The sequence below is a fragment of the Octopus bimaculoides genome, chromosome 20, assembly GCF_046866305.1.
Source record: "Octopus bimaculoides isolate indiv1 chromosome 20, ASM4686630v1, whole genome shotgun sequence".
NCBI lineage: Eukaryota > Metazoa > Mollusca > Cephalopoda > Octopoda > Octopodidae > Octopus > Octopus bimaculoides.
Genome location: NC_142947.1, coordinates 27256542 through 27274381, shown reverse-complemented (window position 1 = coordinate 27274381; position 17840 = coordinate 27256542). Strand labels below are relative to the sequence as shown.

The window sequence follows — 17840 nt, the reverse complement described above, 5'->3', positions numbered from 1 at the left end:
TGTCAACTTCCGGTACGGACGTGAAAAAACGGTGACGTCTCTCACTCTCTACTACGATCAATTACTGAAACACATATTTACGAAGTTCATAAATTTCAATATTCCGTACAATATAGTTTTTAACGTGCTTTTATTTATACGATTTTTGGGCGTTCCATGTTCATCTCATATATTCTCTCTCTCTCTCTCTCTTATTCACACACTCCAGGTTTGATTTCGTTCTGAACTCGCACACTTCGTTAATTTCCGTAAATAAATTTTCTATTATTTTTTTTTTTTTGGCACATGTGTGTTTCTGTATGTGTGTGAGTGAAGGGGTGTGTTGTGTTGTCTACGTACATACATAAATACATATGCATACATCTTTTCTGTGTGTATATCTGCACGTGTGTGTGTGTGAGAGAGAGAGACAGAGACAGACAGACAGACAGACAGAGATGTTTCAGTGACTCTCTCTCTCTCTCTCTCACACATACGTACAAGAAATGTATGACTATTTATGTATGTACGTATAATTGTCGACACACCCCTTCACTGGCTCTGTCTCTCTCTGTCTGTCTGTCTCTCTCTGTCTGTCTGTCTCTCTCTCTCACACACACACGTGTGTCTTTGTAAATAGGTTTGTATATATTTATGTATGTGTGTAAGAGACAGAGTGTGAGTGAGTCAAGGGGTGTGTTGTCATATGCATCCATCATTTTTCGATGTGTGTGAGACAGAGTGAGGGAGCGGTGTGTATGTAGTACTAGCAGAGGCACCCGGCGTTGCTCGGGAATGAAATTGTTGCTTATATACTTGAAGAAAAGAAGGCAAAATATGCTGTATAGAAATTTGAGAGGACATTCTGTAGATGGACTCTCAGATGAATGATGGCTGGGCGCCTCTCATGAATGGGGAAAATTGAAGATGTGCCAAAAAGCCTCATTGGTACTTGGAAACTTTTACGAAAATTAAAATGGGGATTAAATGAAAAAAATGATTTACGTGAATATCCTCACAAGAGTAATTGAAATAAATGGCGATTGTGGAACCCCCCACGCACGCGCACGCGCATACACACGTGAGTCTATGTAAATATGTTTGTATACATTTATGTATGTGTGTGTTTGTCAGAGACAGAGTGTGAGTGAGAGAGAGAGGTTTGTTATGTATACGTACATGCATAAATATACATACATCTTTGGATGTATGCATATGACAACACAGCTCTTGACTCACTCGCACTCTGTCTCTTACAAACACGCACGCGCGCGCATACACACGTGTGTCTTTGTAAATATGTTTGTATACATTTATGTATGTGTGTGTTTGTAAGAGACAGAGTGTGAGTGAGTCAAGGGGTGTGTGTGTGCGTGTGTATGTGTGTGAGACAGAGTGAGAGAGCGGTGTGTATGTAGTATTTACTCTCTCTCTCTCTCTCATACACACTCACACACAAAATAGAGAGTGAAGCTTTTTGCCGTTGTTACGTCAATACCGGAAGTTGACATTGAGGAACCTTTTTAAAGAAGTGAATTTTAAATATAAAGCAATATTATTTATTTTTAATTAGAGATAAAAAAAAAAAATCAAATGAAGAGCCTAACATTTATCCGAGGTCAAATTATTCACGCATCACAAGTATGGAAGCATTTGGTGAAGTCGATTACACACACATCTCTGTTTTATATATAGTATAGATTTACTCACTCTCTCTCTCATACACACGCACACACACACACACAAAGATGTATCCATATTTATGCATGTACGTATACATGACAACAAACCTCTCTCTCTCTCTCTCACTCTCTCTCTCTCTCTCTCTGTCACACACACACACACACTTCCATTTCATCTGATGTGTGATACTCTGTGTGTGTGCGTGCGCGTGCGTGTGTGCTTTCCTGCTTGCGTGAGGGGTTCCACAATCGCAATTTATTTCAATTACTCTTGTGAGAATATTCACGTAAATCATTTTTTTCATTTAAGCCACATTTTAATTTTCGTAAAAGTTTCCAAGTACCAATGAGGCTTTTTGGCGCATCTTAAATTTTCCAATTCATGAGAGGTGCCCAGTCATCATTTATCTGAGAGTCCATCTACAGAATGTCCTCAGATTTCTGTACAGCATATTTTGCTTTTTTCCTTCCAGTATATAAGCAACAATTTCATTCCCGGGCAACGCCGGGTTGCTCTGCTAGTATATTTATAAAAAAGAAGTTTGAAAACGCCAATATATAAAAAGTGAATTTTAATTTAAAATTTTGTTAGAGATATTTTTAACATGTTTCGGTTCTTATAAAAACGAACCTTATCAAAAATACATATTTTAATGAAATTATATGAAGAGTTCATACTTGTTCCTTACTGGTGTCAATAGTCCACGTGGGGGCATTTTTTGTTGGTTGTAGTAGTAGTAGTGACCCTGTTGGTAATGGTAAATGGCAGTGACCTCTGTCCGTGTCAGTAGCAGTAGTTAATTGGTTGTAGTGGTAGGGGTGGAAGCAGCAGCAGCAGCAGTAGTAGTGACCGAAATAGCAGTAGTAGTAGTGACCGTAATAACAGTAGCAGTAGTAGCAGCAGCAGTAGTAGTGATAGTAGTAGCAGTGATTGTTAGTAGTTACCTTAATAGTAGTAGTAGTGGTGACCGTAATAACTAATATATGATTTTAATGTTACTGGCTCAGGGTGTTTAAACTTTGCCCGAATTTTCTAATAAAACGAAGCTCTTTGTTTTGACGTTGGGTGAAAGTTGTGTTGTAATTGAATTGGTAAAGTGGGAAGGTCGTAAACTTTGGATTTTTATTCAGTGTACATCTGCCTATGTGGTCACTGACAGGTACTTCTCTGTATTCAGGATTCCTAATTTGGGATTTATGTAATGCCATCCTTTTTTGTAGGCCTATATATTGCCTATTGCATCCTGCGCATGTAATTACATAAATTAGGTTTTCCGATGCACAGGTGAAGTTTTTTGTGATGATGAAATAATGGCCTTGTTCTAATGTGTATTCCGACCCTTCTACTAGGATGGTACAAATCCCGCAGTTTAGCCTTCCACACTTTTTGACTGTTGGTTTTGTGGTAATTATTGGGTGCAGTTTAGCCTGTGTTAAAATCTTCTTTAAGGATTTTGGCTATCGTTTGCTTTTTATGATGGTGTGTGTTTGGAGGATTTGATTCATCCTTGGGTCTCCCTTGAGTAGGGCTGTGTTTTGGAGTATGGTATTGAAGGCCTCGTTGTTAAGTGGGTTGTGTGTAGAGATGTAGGGTAGGGTTTTTAATTTTTCATCCCCTTTTGGTTTTGGTTGTCTCAGGTCTTCTATATTCAGTTTAAGTGTTCGTTGGATTGCATTGTCTATTAGGGGTTGTGGATAATTCCTATTTTTAAGTGTAGCTCTGAGTTCCTGGAGACGTGTGTGTCAGGTGTTTGTGTCTGATACTATGGTGCAAATCCTTTTGGCTAAACAGAAAGGGATGTTCATTCTCGTGTGCCTAGGGTGGCATGAGTCAAATGGCAGGTACTGCTTAGAGTCTGTCGGTTTATAATAGATATCCGTCTCTATTTTGTTGCCGACTTTCTTAATGAGGATATCTAAAAATGGTAGTTTTTCCTGGTTATGTTTCATCGTGAATTTGATGTTTTCATTAATTCCAGTTAGTATCATTTTAAATTCCTCAAGTTTTTCTATGCTTTCATCCCAGAGGATGAAGCAGTCATCAAGATATCTTTTCCAGTTGTTCTGGATATAGTTGGAGAAAGTGTTTCCATATTTTCGATTGTTTTCTGGTAAAGAATTATTTCGATGTAGCCCATTACTAGGTTAGCAAAAGAAGGTGCAGTACGCGTACCCATGGCTGTTCCCGATCTTTGTCTGTAATAATTATTATTAAATATGAAGTAATTGTTTTGTAATATAAATCTTAGTCCTTCTATAACAAGCTCTTTATTTAAGCGAGTTGGTAGTTCAAAGGAGTAGTTGTTTAGCCAGAAAGTGATCGCTTCTATTCCTAAGGTGTGGGGGATGTTTGAATAAAGGTTAACTACGTCGAAGGATACTAGTAGGATTTTCTCATTGACTGTTTTTGGGAGGTGGTTAAGTATGTCTATATCGTCTCTTATGTAGCTTTTGATGTGCTTAAGGAAAGGTTTTAGAAGTGTGTCTAAGATGTTGCTGAGGCGGTGAGTTTCGCATGCTGGGCCTGCTATTATCGGTCTAAGTTTTAGATCTTTCGGTGAGGGGATTTTGATGACTACGTCAGTAGCTTTTTTACATGCTTCACTAATTATTTTGCTTTTGTGGACTTTAGGGATACTGTAGAATAAACTTGATTTGCACTTGAAGTTGGTGATGTAATCGTACTCCTTGTCTGTGAGTCCTTCTCGGTATGAGTTGAGTAATGTCCTGAGGTTATTCATTATTTTTGGTTGATTATAATGTTGGGCTCTTTCGTAGTATGTCTCATCTCCTAATAGGGATAGTACTAAATTTTTATAATCATTTGTGTTCATTAGAACTACCGTGTTGCCCTTATCTGCCTTCTTGATCATTATGGTTTTATCTTCTCTTAGTTTGACGAGGTCGTTCCATTCTCTTTTGTTGAAGTTTGGTCTGTATTTTTGCCTGTTTGTGAGTTGAAAAGGGAAATTGGTTATGTGGTCACAAAAGCGGTCTAAGGCTTTATTCTTTCCCTTGGTGGGGGTGTAGTCGCTGTTGTTTCTAGCTATAGATTCGTCATCCATATGTTTTCCATGAAATTCCTCGGCAAGTCTCAATTTCCTACAAAATTCCGAAATATCGTCTTTCATTTCATAGTAATTTGGACGTTGTGGGATTGGGGTAAATTTAAGTCCTTTGGATAGTATGCTTATTTTGTTGGGTGTAAGGTCTTTATTTGAGAGATTGATTATTTTAATTACCTGTGGTTTCTTTTGTTTGTCCGTTACCATCGTGTATCCCTGTTCCTGTGCGTTAGGTCTAAAAAATGGTTGGTGTTTCTATGTTCAAAAGTACTGTTTATCTGTCTCCTATTGTTGTAATTTTTAAAGTGAGGTTGTGGTGCTCTATTTTGTGTGTGTGTGTGTGTGTGATCCCCAGTATGTGCAACAATGCATCATTTCATATGCACATGGAAGCAAAGTGCAGACAACTGGTAGGATGAATACTAAGGACCTTCAAGACAAGAGATCAAAAAGTTATGTTGACCCTGTGGAGGACCTTTTTTCTCAGTTGCTCTCAGCTATGATCACCATATAGTGCCAAACTAACAACAGAGCTACACTAAAAAGAGTGAAACAGTGCAGAAGATGGACTACATGGAGAAGTTGAAAAATCTCTGACTTTACTTCCTGGAGTGAAGGTGTGACAGATATGTAATAGTCTCCATAAGGAAAGCTCTCAGAGTCACAGACAGTGAAAGACTCTGAGATTACAGCGCATTCAGATCCTGTATATGTAGGCTGGAGTACCTTTGTGAGTTGATAGTGCAATGTTTGAAACTTTCCAGCATTAAACGGCATGTTGCTTACTTCATTCCACTGCTGTATTGCATTCAGGTCTTGTTGTAAGCTTGAAATGTCATTTGGATTTTTATTGCCTGCGATGATTTTGTATCATCAGTGTAGCTAGTGACAGTGGCTGTCTAAGTGACCATGGGCATGTCTAAAGCCATTATAAACAGTAATGGCCCCGAGATAGTACCCTGTCCCCAAGATAGTTCATTTAGGATTTGAATTTCTTTAGAAAGGCACCATTGGCTGCACTTGCCTGACTCCTGTCTTTAAGGAAGTCATGCAACCACACTTTCAGTTAACTAGCAATGCCAAGGTCTCACAGCTTATGACATATCCTTTTATATTCTACCTTATATCTGAATAGTCGAGCAGCTGTTTCAAAACCCAGTCATAGTGCTGTAAGAGCTGTGTGAAGCAGCTTCTTCCTAGACGGAAGCCATACTGTGTATTGTTCAGTAAGTCATTTTCTTCTAGAAATATTATCAGTTTCTTTCTGATGATTCATTTCATGACTTTACTAATATGTAAAGTCAAGGATTGGCCTGTATTGTATGGCTTCTGCTTTGCTCCCACCATCTGTGGATGGGGCATATAATGCCTTCTTTTAGGAAGTTGATCACTTGCAAGGAAACACTAGAAAAGTATCTGGCAAAAGAGACTGATAGAATCAGTACTTGGCATACAAAAACAATAAGTCCTGGGTTGATTTGTTCAACTAAAACCTTTCAAAGTGGTGCCACAGCTTGGCCACCGTCAAATGACTGAAACAAGTAAAAGATAAAAGTTATATATATAATACTTTCTTTTCTACTACAGGCACACGGCCTGAAATTTGGAGGAAGGGGATAGTCGATTACATCGACCCCAGTACTCAACTGGTACTTAATTTATTTGCTTCATGTCGTTGATGTCCCATCTTTAACATAACCCCATAAAAAAAAGGTCCAAAATAGTGATATCTGGGGAATGAGGTGGCCAGGGAATTGGGCATCCCTTCCAATCAACCAATCTGGAAATGTTTGATTTAGGAACCCATGAACATGTAGTCCCCAATGTTGCAGTGCACTATACTGGGAAATAATGGTTGGTTGATGGTCATGCATTTGTGGTGCCACATATTCAGTCAAAATGTCAAGGTAAACATTTGCAGAAATTAATCTTTGTATAAAGAAAGATGGACCAACAATTTGAATGCACATCATCCCACACCAGACATTCACCTTTGGTCTATCTCAGTGAAGTTTCCTAGTCACATAGGGGCATGCTGATCCCAGATCCTTTCATTATGTGTTCAGTTTCCCTGAAACATGAAAAGTTGTCTCATCACTAAAATGAACTCAGGTGAGGAACAACTGCATCCTCAAAAATTCATTCCAGTATGTTAACTACTAACTCCTTTCATCTTGGTTTATCATTTGGTTTGAATAAGAGTTGCACTTTGTAAGTGTACAGTTGCAAATACTTGTGGAGGGCTTTGTGCACTGTTGAACGTGGTATCTGTAACTGTCAGGCAGCAGTACATATGGACTTTGTAGGAGGACTAGCAAAGTCTTGTCTTACATGATCGATGTTTTCCTGGGATTATTTTGGTCCTCCACTCCTCTCTTTATTCAACACTGGTCTTGTTTCCAAAAATTTCTTGTGCCATACACAAATTGACAGAAGTAACGGTGGGTTTTTTCCTGTAGTTTTGCTGGGTCTGCCTGTCCAATTTTGTTTCAGTAAACCACAATGTGCATTGTGTCTTTTCTTAAGGAGTAGCCATTTTTAAGGGTTTCGTTTAACAGAAACTTTTCCATCATCAGGGAACCTGAAAAACACAAATGCAATGTGGTTTAAAATTTTGATAACCACTGAGTACATAGAACAAATCTGATAAACATATCCCATGAATTGCCTTTGTAATAAATTTTACAAATTGTAAACAGACTTTATGAATACCTTGTATATATATAAATATATATATATATGTATATTTCAATAATAATAAAAAGGTAAAATTAATCAATTAATTAATTAATAATTAATAATTTTACCAAGTAGTTTGGTACATTAAAATAACATTTTTTAAGTAAAATTATATGTGCGTTACTGTCTGGGAGATCTTTATGGTAGCGAAAAAGGCATTGTAACTCCTATTTCTAAATTTGGTGCGTGGCAAAGCAATTAACTGACCTCTCATCATCATCATCATCATCATCGTTTAACATCCGCTTTCCATGCTAGCATGGGTTGGACGATTTGACTGAGGACTGGTGAAACCGGATGGCAACACCAGGCTCCAGTCTGATTTGGCAGAGTTTCTACAGCTGGATGCCCTTCCTAACGCCAACCACTCAGAGAGTGTAGTGGGTGCTTTTACGTGTCACCCGCACGAAAACGGCCACGCTCGAAATGGTGTCTTTTATGTGCCACCCGCACAAGCCAGTCCAGGGGCACTGGCAACGATCTCGCTCGAAAATCCTACAGGAGCCAGTCAGGCGGTACTGGCAACGGCCACGCTCAAAATGGTGCATCTCATGTGCCACCCGCACAAGAACCAGTCCAGGGGCACTGGCAACGATCTTACTTGGCTTGCCGGGTCTTCTCACGCACAGCCCATTTCCAAAGGTCTCGGTCCGTAGTCATCGCCTCGGTGAGGCCCAATGTACGAAGGTCTTGCCTCACCACCTCAGCCCAGGTCTTCCTGGGCCTACCTCTTCCACGGGTTCCCTCAACTGTTAGGGTGTGGCACTTTTTCACGCAGCTATCCTCCTCCATTCTCACCACATGTCCATACCAGCGCAATCGTCTCTCTTGCACGCCACAACTGATGCTTCTAATGTTCAGCTTTTCTCTCAAGATACTTACACTCTGACGGGTATTCACATTGACATTACACATCCAACGGAGCATACTGGCTTCATTCCTTGCGAGCTTACGTATGTCCTCAGCAGTTACAGCCCATGTTTCACTGCCATGTAGCATGGTTGTTCGTACGCATGCGTCATACAGTCTGCCTTTTACTCTGAGTGAGAGTCCCTTTGTCGCCAGCAGGGGTAAGAGCTCTCTAAACTTTGCCCAGGCTATTCTTATTCTAGCAGCTACACTTTCAGCGCACCCACCCCCACTACTAACTTGGTCGCCCAGATAGCGGAAGCTATCGACTACCTCTAGTTTTTCACCCTGGAATGAGATAGAAGTTGTTTCCTGTTTGTTTGCAGTCTTTATTGCACCTGAACATCTGCCACAAACAAAAACTAACTTGCTAGTTAACCTGCCTTTGATGTTGCTGCACCTCTTATGTGTCCATAGCTTGCACCGGGTACATCTTATAGAGTTACTACCTACTCCTTTTCTACATACTGAGCAGGGCCATCTACCTGAAGGGGTTTGTGTTTTATCTACCTTCCTACTTATTAGGATTTTGGTTTTAGCTAGGTTGACTCTAAGGCCCTTCAATTCTAGACCTTGCTTCCACACCTGAAACTCTGATTATAATTATATTTATAATTATAGAATATTTGTATATATATATATGTATGTGTATATATGTATTTATATATATGCATATATGTATTTATATATATATATTCATATATATATATATATATATATATATATATATATATATATATATATATATATATATATACATATGTATTCATATATTTATATGTAAGTATATATATATATATATATATATATATATATATATATATATATATATACATATATATATATGGATACATGTATTCATATATTTATATATACGTATATATGTATTTATATAAAGTGATGGTTTGTTGCCAACTTAATGTGGTAGTTCCAGGAAAGGGAAGAATGCTGCTGTTATTTAGCCCCAAGGAAACATCTTTTCCAGATGGCTATGTAACACAAGCGTTCTGTGTCCTTAAGTTTTTAAACAGGGGAGATAAGCACCTCCACCCAGCAAAGCCAGCATCCAGAGACTAGTTTCAGAGTTATTGTTCTTCATCAGTCTGGAGTAGCTTGGCTGGCTAGCTATTGATGCTTATTTACCTTTAAAATCTTATAGAATTTCAAGTGAAATAAATTCACTTATCAACAAAATTAGAAATATTGCATTTCTAAATCTCTCAGAGAGATTCATACAGTAGCAGTATGATTAAGTGATGGTTTGTTGCCAACTTAATGTGACAGTCCTCAGAAAGGGAAGAATGCTACTGCTATTTATTTCCCTTTCCTGGGACTGCCACATTAAGTTGGCAATGAACCATCACTTTATCATGCTGCTGCTGTATAAATCTTTCTGAGAGATTTAGAAATGCAATATTTTCCCGAGCGTTATGCTAATACATCTGTTTGTTTTCTACACCACCTGTCTTTGTCTTTTGTTTTTTTCTGTGAATTCTCCCTATATATATATATATATATATATATATATATATATATATACATACACATTTATATATATATATATATATATATATATATATATACACATTTTTATATATATATATATACATATATTTATATATATATATATATATATATATATATATATATATATATATATATATATATATATATAATACATGTGTATTTATATCATCATCATCATCATTGTTTGTCTACTTTCCATGCTGCCAAGGGTTGGACGCTTTGACTAAGGTATGGCAAGCCAGTGGACTGCACCAGGCTCCGATCTGATCTGGCAATATTTCTACAGTTGGGTGCTTTCCTAATGCCAACCACATTGAGAGTGTAGTGGGTGCCTTTTACGTGCCGCTGGCATGGGAGCCAGTCTGGGGTCATTGACATCGACCATGTTTGGATGGTACATTTTACGTGCCACTGGCATGGGACCCAGTCAGGGGGGATAATCAAAATTCCTCCCTTTCTGTTACTATATGTGGGTCTATATACATATCATCATCATCGTTGTCATTTAACGTCCCTTTTCCAAGCTGGCATGGGTTGGACAGTTTGAGGGATGGCAAGCCAGAAGGCGCAGCTGGCTCCAATCCGATCTGGCAAAGTTTCTACAGCTAATGTTAACCACTCCGAGTGTATAGTGGTTACTTTTTATGTGCCACCGACACAAGGGCCAGTCAGGTGGTACTGGCATCAACCACTCATGAATAGTGCTTTTTATGTGCCCCCGGCATGGGAGCCAGTCTGGTGGCACTGGCAACGACTATGCTTGAATGGTGCTTTTTTACATGTCACTGGCACAGGTGCCAACAGGCAGTACTGTCATCGGCCACAACAATGACTTAACTTACCTCTACAGGTCTTTGCAAGTGCAGTTTTTTGCCCAATGACTAAAGGGTACTCTTAAATAAGCTGGTTATGCTGCACTGGCATAGGCCATGGTTACAGTCTCACTTGGCTTGTCAGGTCTTCTCAAGCACAGCATATCTCCAAAGGTCCCGGTCACTTGTCATTGCCAACGTTCGAAGGTCGTGCTTAACCACCTCATCCAAGGTCTTCCTGGGTCTACCTCTTCCACAGGTTCCCTCTACTGCTAGGGTGCAACACTTTTTCACACAGCTGTCCTCATCCATACACAACACATGACCATACCAGTGCAGTCATCTGTCTTACACACCACATCTAATGCTTCTATGTCCAACTTTTCTGTCAGGGCGCTTACACTCTGTCATGTATGCACACTGACATTACACATCCAGCAGAGCATACTAGCTTCATTCCTTGCAAGCTTACACATGCCCTCAGCAGTCACAGCCCATGTTTCACTGCCATGTAGCATAGCTGTTCATACATGTGTCATACAGTCTACCTTTTATTCTGAGTGAAAGGTCCTTAGTTGCCAGCAGAGGTAGGATCTCTCTCAACTTTGCCCAGACTATTCTTATTCTAGTACCTACACTCTCAGAAGGTAACGGAAGCTATTAACGACTTGTAGTTTTTCCCCTTGGCATGTGATGGAATCTGTTTTCTGAGAATCTGTGGTGCATCTGCTGCACATGGAAGTTATCTTCCTGGTTAATCCTTCTTTGATGTTGCTGCACCTGTTATGTGTCCATAGCTTACACTGGGTACATCTCAGCAGGACCATCTACCTGATGAGATTTGTGGTTTGTCTGCCTTCCTACTTATTAAGACCTTGGTTTTTGCTAGGTTGACTCTAAGGCCTTTCAATTCTAGGCCTTGCTTCCACAGCTAAAACTTCTCTTCTAGTTCTGATAGTGACACAGCTATTAGATCAAGGTCATCAACAAAGAGAAGCTCCCAGGGGCATCCTGTCTTGAATTCCTCTGTTATTGTCTGGAAGACTATGATAAATAATAAGGGGCTGAGGACTGATCCTTGGTGGACCCCTACCTCTACCTGAAATTCTTCACTGTACTTGTTGCCAACCCTCACCTTACTGACAGCGTCCCTGTACATGGCTTGTACAGCTCTCACTAACCATTATTCTATCCTTAGTTTCCACATTGACCACCAGATAAGGGATCGGGGGACCCAGTCAAAGGCTTTCTCCATGTCAACGAAAGCCAGGTACTGAGGTTTTTCTTTGGCTAGATATTTCTCCTGAAGCTGTCTTACCAGAAATAAAGCAACAGTGGTGCTTTTCCCTGGCACGAACCCAAACTGCATCTCATCTAAACTGACTCTCTCCCTAATTAGTTGGGCTATGACTCTCTCCATAACTTTCTTGCTCAGAGTGAAAGGTAGATTGTATGATGCATGTGTGTGAAGTTCCATGCTTCACAGCAGTGAAACATAGGCTGTGCCTGTTGACGACATGCATAGACTTGAAAGAAATGAAGCTAATATGATCTGCTGGATGTGTAATGTCACAGTGTGTATACATGAGTGTAAGTGCCCTGAGAGAAAAGTTGGGCAGAAGAAGCATCAAATGTGATATGCAAGATAGATGACTGTGCTGGTATGGTCATGTGTTACATATGAATAAAGACAGCTGTGTGAGGAAGTGCTACTCCCTAACTGTAGAAGGAACCTGTAGAAGAGATAGATCCAGGAAGACAGGGGATGAGGTGGTGAAGCATGCCCTTCGAACATTGGGCCTCACACAGGCAATGACAGGACCTTTGGAGATATGCTGTGATTGAGAAGACCCAGCAACTAAAGTGAGATGGCAGCCAATCATGTCCTGCCCTGTTAAAAATACTCCTGATGCATTGGGAAATATGATATGTTTGAGAAGACCTGTTCAGTCAAGGAAAACTAATATTGTAGCTGGGGCTGGTGCCCTCTGGCTGGCCCTCATGCTGATGGCAAGTTAAAGGCACCATCTGAATGTGGTCGAAGCCAGGTGCGCCAGGCACATAAAAAACACCAACCGATCGTGACTGGCTCCTGTGCCAGTGGCACTTACATCTAAAAGTGTTCGTTGCCAGGCCCACCTTACTGGCTCCTCTGCCAGTGGCATGTAAAAAGCACCCGCTACACTCTCGGAGTCATTGGCGTTAGGAAACTTTGCCAGACCAGACTGGAACTTGGTGCAGCCGCTGGCTCTCCAGACCTCAGTCAAACCGTCCAACCCATGTCAGCATGGAAAACGGACGTTAATCGAGGGTGTTGATGATGATGATGGTATATATTTAATGTATTTATATATATATGATGTATGTATGTATGTATCTATCTATCTATATTGTGTATGTATGTATATGTATGTATGTATGTATATATATATATATATATATATATATATATATATATATATATAATATATATAAATATATATATGTATTTATACATATATATATATGTAGATATGCAGGGCAGGGAATCGTCAATTAGTAATAAAATTAATAATCAACAATTTTGCCGGGTAGCTCAGTATGAAAAAACCTTCTTCGGTAAAAAACATTTATAATCATAAATATATAGGGATTGACAGTAACCTGCTTCTCCAACATACTGAGAATTCAGAAATAGCAGCCAAAGAACTGTCAATCCCTATATATTTATGATTATATATATATGTATTTATATATATATATATATGTATTTATATATATATATATATGTATTTATATATATATATATATATATTTATATATATATATATATATATATATATATATATATATATATATATATATGTGTGTGTGTGTGTGTGTGTGTGTGTGTGTGTGTGTGTGTGTGTGTGTGTGTGTGTGTGTGTATTTATCTACGATTAAGAGGCCTATCTCCTGGCTGGTGATACCTACCCATTTTCCTTTATTCAAAAAATTCTTATCGCTCCTTTAAAATTATGGCTTTTAAGTGTTGATTTCTCAGCCCAAGAATTACAGCGTGATGTGCTGCTTGACTGGTCCCCCCCTCTCTCTCTTTATATATATATATATATATATATGATGATGATGATGATGATCTTTCTCCCGCCATGCCTCCGTCTACCCCCTCCATTCCTCTCTAAATCAGTCCCTCTCTCTCTCTCTCTCTCTCTCTCTCTCTCTCTCTCTCTCTCTCTCTCTCCCTCTCTCTCTCTCTCTCATTCATAGTTTTTTCCTTAAGGTTTTCAGGTTCTGGGTATATATAAATAAGAAATCCATTCTAAATTATCTCAATCTCTTCTCCGCTGACATACTATGACGAAGTCTCCAAGATGCAGATAAGGTAGAGATTTTTATTTATTTACGGCCTCAACATCTCATACCTTTTGCGCTTTAGTCTGCCCTCTATTATTTATCTTGTTTCTCACCATGAAATTCAATTGAATTCAGTTTTTGTCTTAAATTCATACTTATTCATTTTCTAAGTTTCCTAAATTCATGCTACTTATATATTCTATTCACCTAGGTTTCATTGCTGTTTTAAAAATTACGATTTATGCATTGTTGTCTCTCAAATATTTAAAATCTACGATTAAGAGGCCTATCTCCTGGCTGATGGTAATGCATTGTTGTCTCTCAAATATTTAAAATCTACGATTAAGAGGCCTATCTCCTGGCTGATGGCACACCCGCCCTCCACCGGAAGTTCATTCCTCTGTCATCCTGTCATCCTCGACTGTCTCCCGGAACCCATCTAGTGGCCTTGGCCATCCTCTCCCCTACCTTTGGGTAGCGCATAAAGTTTGAGTAATGTTTGCAGGTTGTAGGTACTGTTTTGCTTATGAATTCTTCCAATTGCAAGTTTTCTTTTCAGGTACACGACACTGATTTTTCCCTTCCCAGGCTACAGGCCCACACCCCCAACACCCATACTGTTAGGATTGGCATTCTCAACGTCGGCACGCTGAAAGGTAGATCTGGTGAAATTGTTGAGATGCTTGAACGGAGACGCGTAGATATGTGCTGCATCCAGGAAGTAAGATGGAGAGGAGGTTCTGCGAGGTTCTTCACAGGCAAAGAACACAGGTACAAGATTTTCTGGGCAGGGAACACTGATGGGGTCGGGGGCGTAGGAATACTTCTAGCGGAGAAATGGGTGGATAAGGTAATCGAGGTCGTTAGAGTAAGTGACAGAGTACTTAAGATTAGACTAGTGCTTCATCATAGATTAGCTACTGTCATCTCAGCCTATGCACCTCAACCGGGGCTACCAGATGGACTGAAAGACCAATTCTATGACACCCTCTTGCAAACTACCTCGTCGATGAGTGACAGGGACCTTCTCTTTGTGGCTGGAGACTTCAATGGTCATGTCGGACGTCGTGCTGGAGGCTTCCATGACATACATGGAGGCTATGGCTTCGGTTCCCGCAACGAGGAGGGAACCAGACTGCTGGAGTTCTGTGATGCAACCGATCTTATGGTCTGCAATACCAACTTCAGGAAACCTGCCAGTCACCTAGTCACCTACCGCTCCGGCAGACACTCTAGCCAAATCGACTACATCCTCGCCAGAAATAGGGAAAGAGGGCGGCTTATAAAGGCCAAAACCTACCCTGGCGAAGAATGTACCCCACAACATAGATTAGTAGTTAGCGACTTTGGGATCAAGGCAAAATGGGTGCCCAGAATTAGACCGGCTTGGAGGAGAAGGGTGTGGAAGCTTAAAGACCCTGCAAATGGACAGAGACTTAGAGACAAGTTACTTGAAGCATTTAACGAAATAGAAGGGGATATAGCATCATACAACGTGGAAGACAATTGGAGATTTCTGCGGGACAACCTGTTGAAAGCCACCAACCAGATCTGTGGGTGGTGTAAGGTCCCCTCTTGACCCAGAGTAACGTGGTGGTAGAACAAGGAGGTAGACAGGGCTATTAGACAAAAGAAACAGGCTTGGAAGGACTGGAAGAACGGTGGTAGCAGGGAATTGTACCAATGTGCCAGAAGGGAGGCTAGGTGACAGGTTTATTTAGCCAGAGGGGAAGCAAATAAGAAAAGATTTGCCAATGTTCTGCGCCGTGAGGACCAAAGACTCAAGGTATTTCGTGTTGCAAGACAGTGTAGGAGAGAGAATAGTGATGTCGTAGGAGAGAAATGTGTTCGCATGGATGATGGTATGCTTGCACTAAATGAGGATGCAAAGAAAGAGGTCTGGAGATGCCACTACGATAGATTGCTAAATAAAGAGAATGAATGGGAGGAAGAGAGCCTGCTGTATGTCGACCCAATAGAGGGACCAGCTATCCGAGTTGATAGTACAAGGGTAGATAAAGCAATTAAGAGTATGAAGACTGGGAAAGCCCCTGGCCCATCAGGAATCACTGCAGAGATGCTCAAAATATCTGGCAGTGTTGGCTATAGCCTAGTCACCCGTATTACGAACCAGGTGATACACGAAGGAGTCATACCCAATGACTGGTGTGGCAGCATCATAGTCAACTGCTACAAAGGTAAAGGTGACGCTTTAGATACAAATAATTACAGAGGCATCAAGCTGTTAGATCAGGTTATGAAAGTTACAGAGAGGGTCATAGCCCAACTAATTAGGGAGCGAATCAATTTAGATGAGATGCAGTTTGGGTTCATGCCAGGTAAAAGCACTACTGATGCCTTATTTCTAGTAAGACAGCTGCAGGAGAAATACCTAGCCAAGGATAAACCTCTCTACCCCAAGAACATACTATCTACTCCAATTATGAAGAAAAGAGAGGATGAAACCAATAAACTGTTTACAGTCTGTCTACCCTATGTGAAAGGCCTCTCCGAAAAGATACAAAAGATATGCGGCCCATATGACATCAGGGCAGTATACAAGAGCAATACAACACTTCGCAAATATCTCCTTCGGGTAAAACCACCAACAGAAGAGAATATGACCAAAAACTGCGTGTATTCCATCCCATGCAGCTGTGGTAGGTTATACAAAGGCGAAACATGTCGCCGCCTCAAAATAAGGGTAGAAGAACATCGCAAAGCTGTGACACGAGGAGATATTGATAAATCGGGTATAGCTGATCATGTATGGAAAAATGGAAACCACCTCCCCCTGTGGGATGAAGTTAAAATAATAGACAGGGAACAACACTGGAAAATACGAAAACTAAAAGAAGCAGCACATATGCTAGGACACAACAACCTCCTAAGCAGACCGAGTGTATATATGAATAGCATATGGGAACCGGTATTGAGGAAGGATAGAAAAATAATAGATTTATAAACCTTAAAATTCACCCAATAATTGCCCACGGGCATATGGCGTAGTGGTTAAGAGCGCGGGCTACTAACCCCAAGGTTCCGAGTTCGATTCACGGCAACGACCTGATTAATAATATAATAATTATAATAATAATATATTAATAATAATAATAATAGTAACATCGATAGGAATGAGAACCCAGGTTCGAAATTTCCCCTAGAAACGTGTTAACAACAAACAAGATGAGGACGAATATCCGTCAAATGTAAATAATGTAAATAATTCCTCATCCCTTAAATATAGAACTATATATATATTTACTTACATATAAGAGACCAAAGTGTATGTACGCCTCCATATGTATATAGAAAGGGGCACTACTACGGAATTAGCTGTCAGAATAAAAGTAAAAAAAGTGACATCAATCTGATGTCACTCGTCCACCTCCGTTTGTTTCCGTAGAATTTATCAAATTAGTAAACCCAAATTTAATATAAAAATATATCAATAATTTGTTCACACTTCAATTTACTATTTTCTAGAAATGCTCCTTTTCTAATTAAAACCATTTTTCTACAAGGAATTCCATATGATCATATCACGCGAGAAAACAAATTTTTTTTTGGCTACTTCCATCATGCTAGCTCTACACGAGGGGCATATTTTTGGGGTATTTAAAAGTCCATGTCTCTTAAGCCAATTAATACTATCTGCCTTTGTAGCGGTGCCGATGGCAATATTGTGGTGATTAATTCCATTTACATTGAGATATGTAGAAGGCATAGTGAAAATCCGAAAGTGAAAAACCTTCAATTATTTTTTTCATACGTGTTGATTTCAAAGTGAACAA

At 39.7% G+C, this 17840-nt stretch overlaps 1 protein-coding gene across 1 annotated transcript; it reads right to left on the bottom strand.

Moving 5' to 3' along the window:
• Positions 1–2218: 2218 nt before the first annotated feature.
• Positions 2219–17438, bottom strand: LOC106875729 (uncharacterized). The gene is made up of 2 exons (XM_089338261.1): positions 17316–17438; positions 2219–7307 (listed from the first exon to the last, which is right to left on the bottom strand). Exon 2 carries the CDS (start codon positions 4931–4933, stop codon positions 3671–3673), a length of 1263 nt encoding a protein of 420 aa, XP_089194387.1. The 5' UTR covers positions 4934–7307; positions 17316–17438; the 3' UTR covers positions 2219–3670.
• Positions 17439–17840: the final 402 nt, after the last annotated feature.

Coding starts and splice junctions, on each gene's coding strand:
- LOC106875729 (XM_089338261.1), bottom strand. CDS start 4,933: ATGGTAACGGACAAACAAAAGAAACCACAGGTAATTAAAATAATCAAT.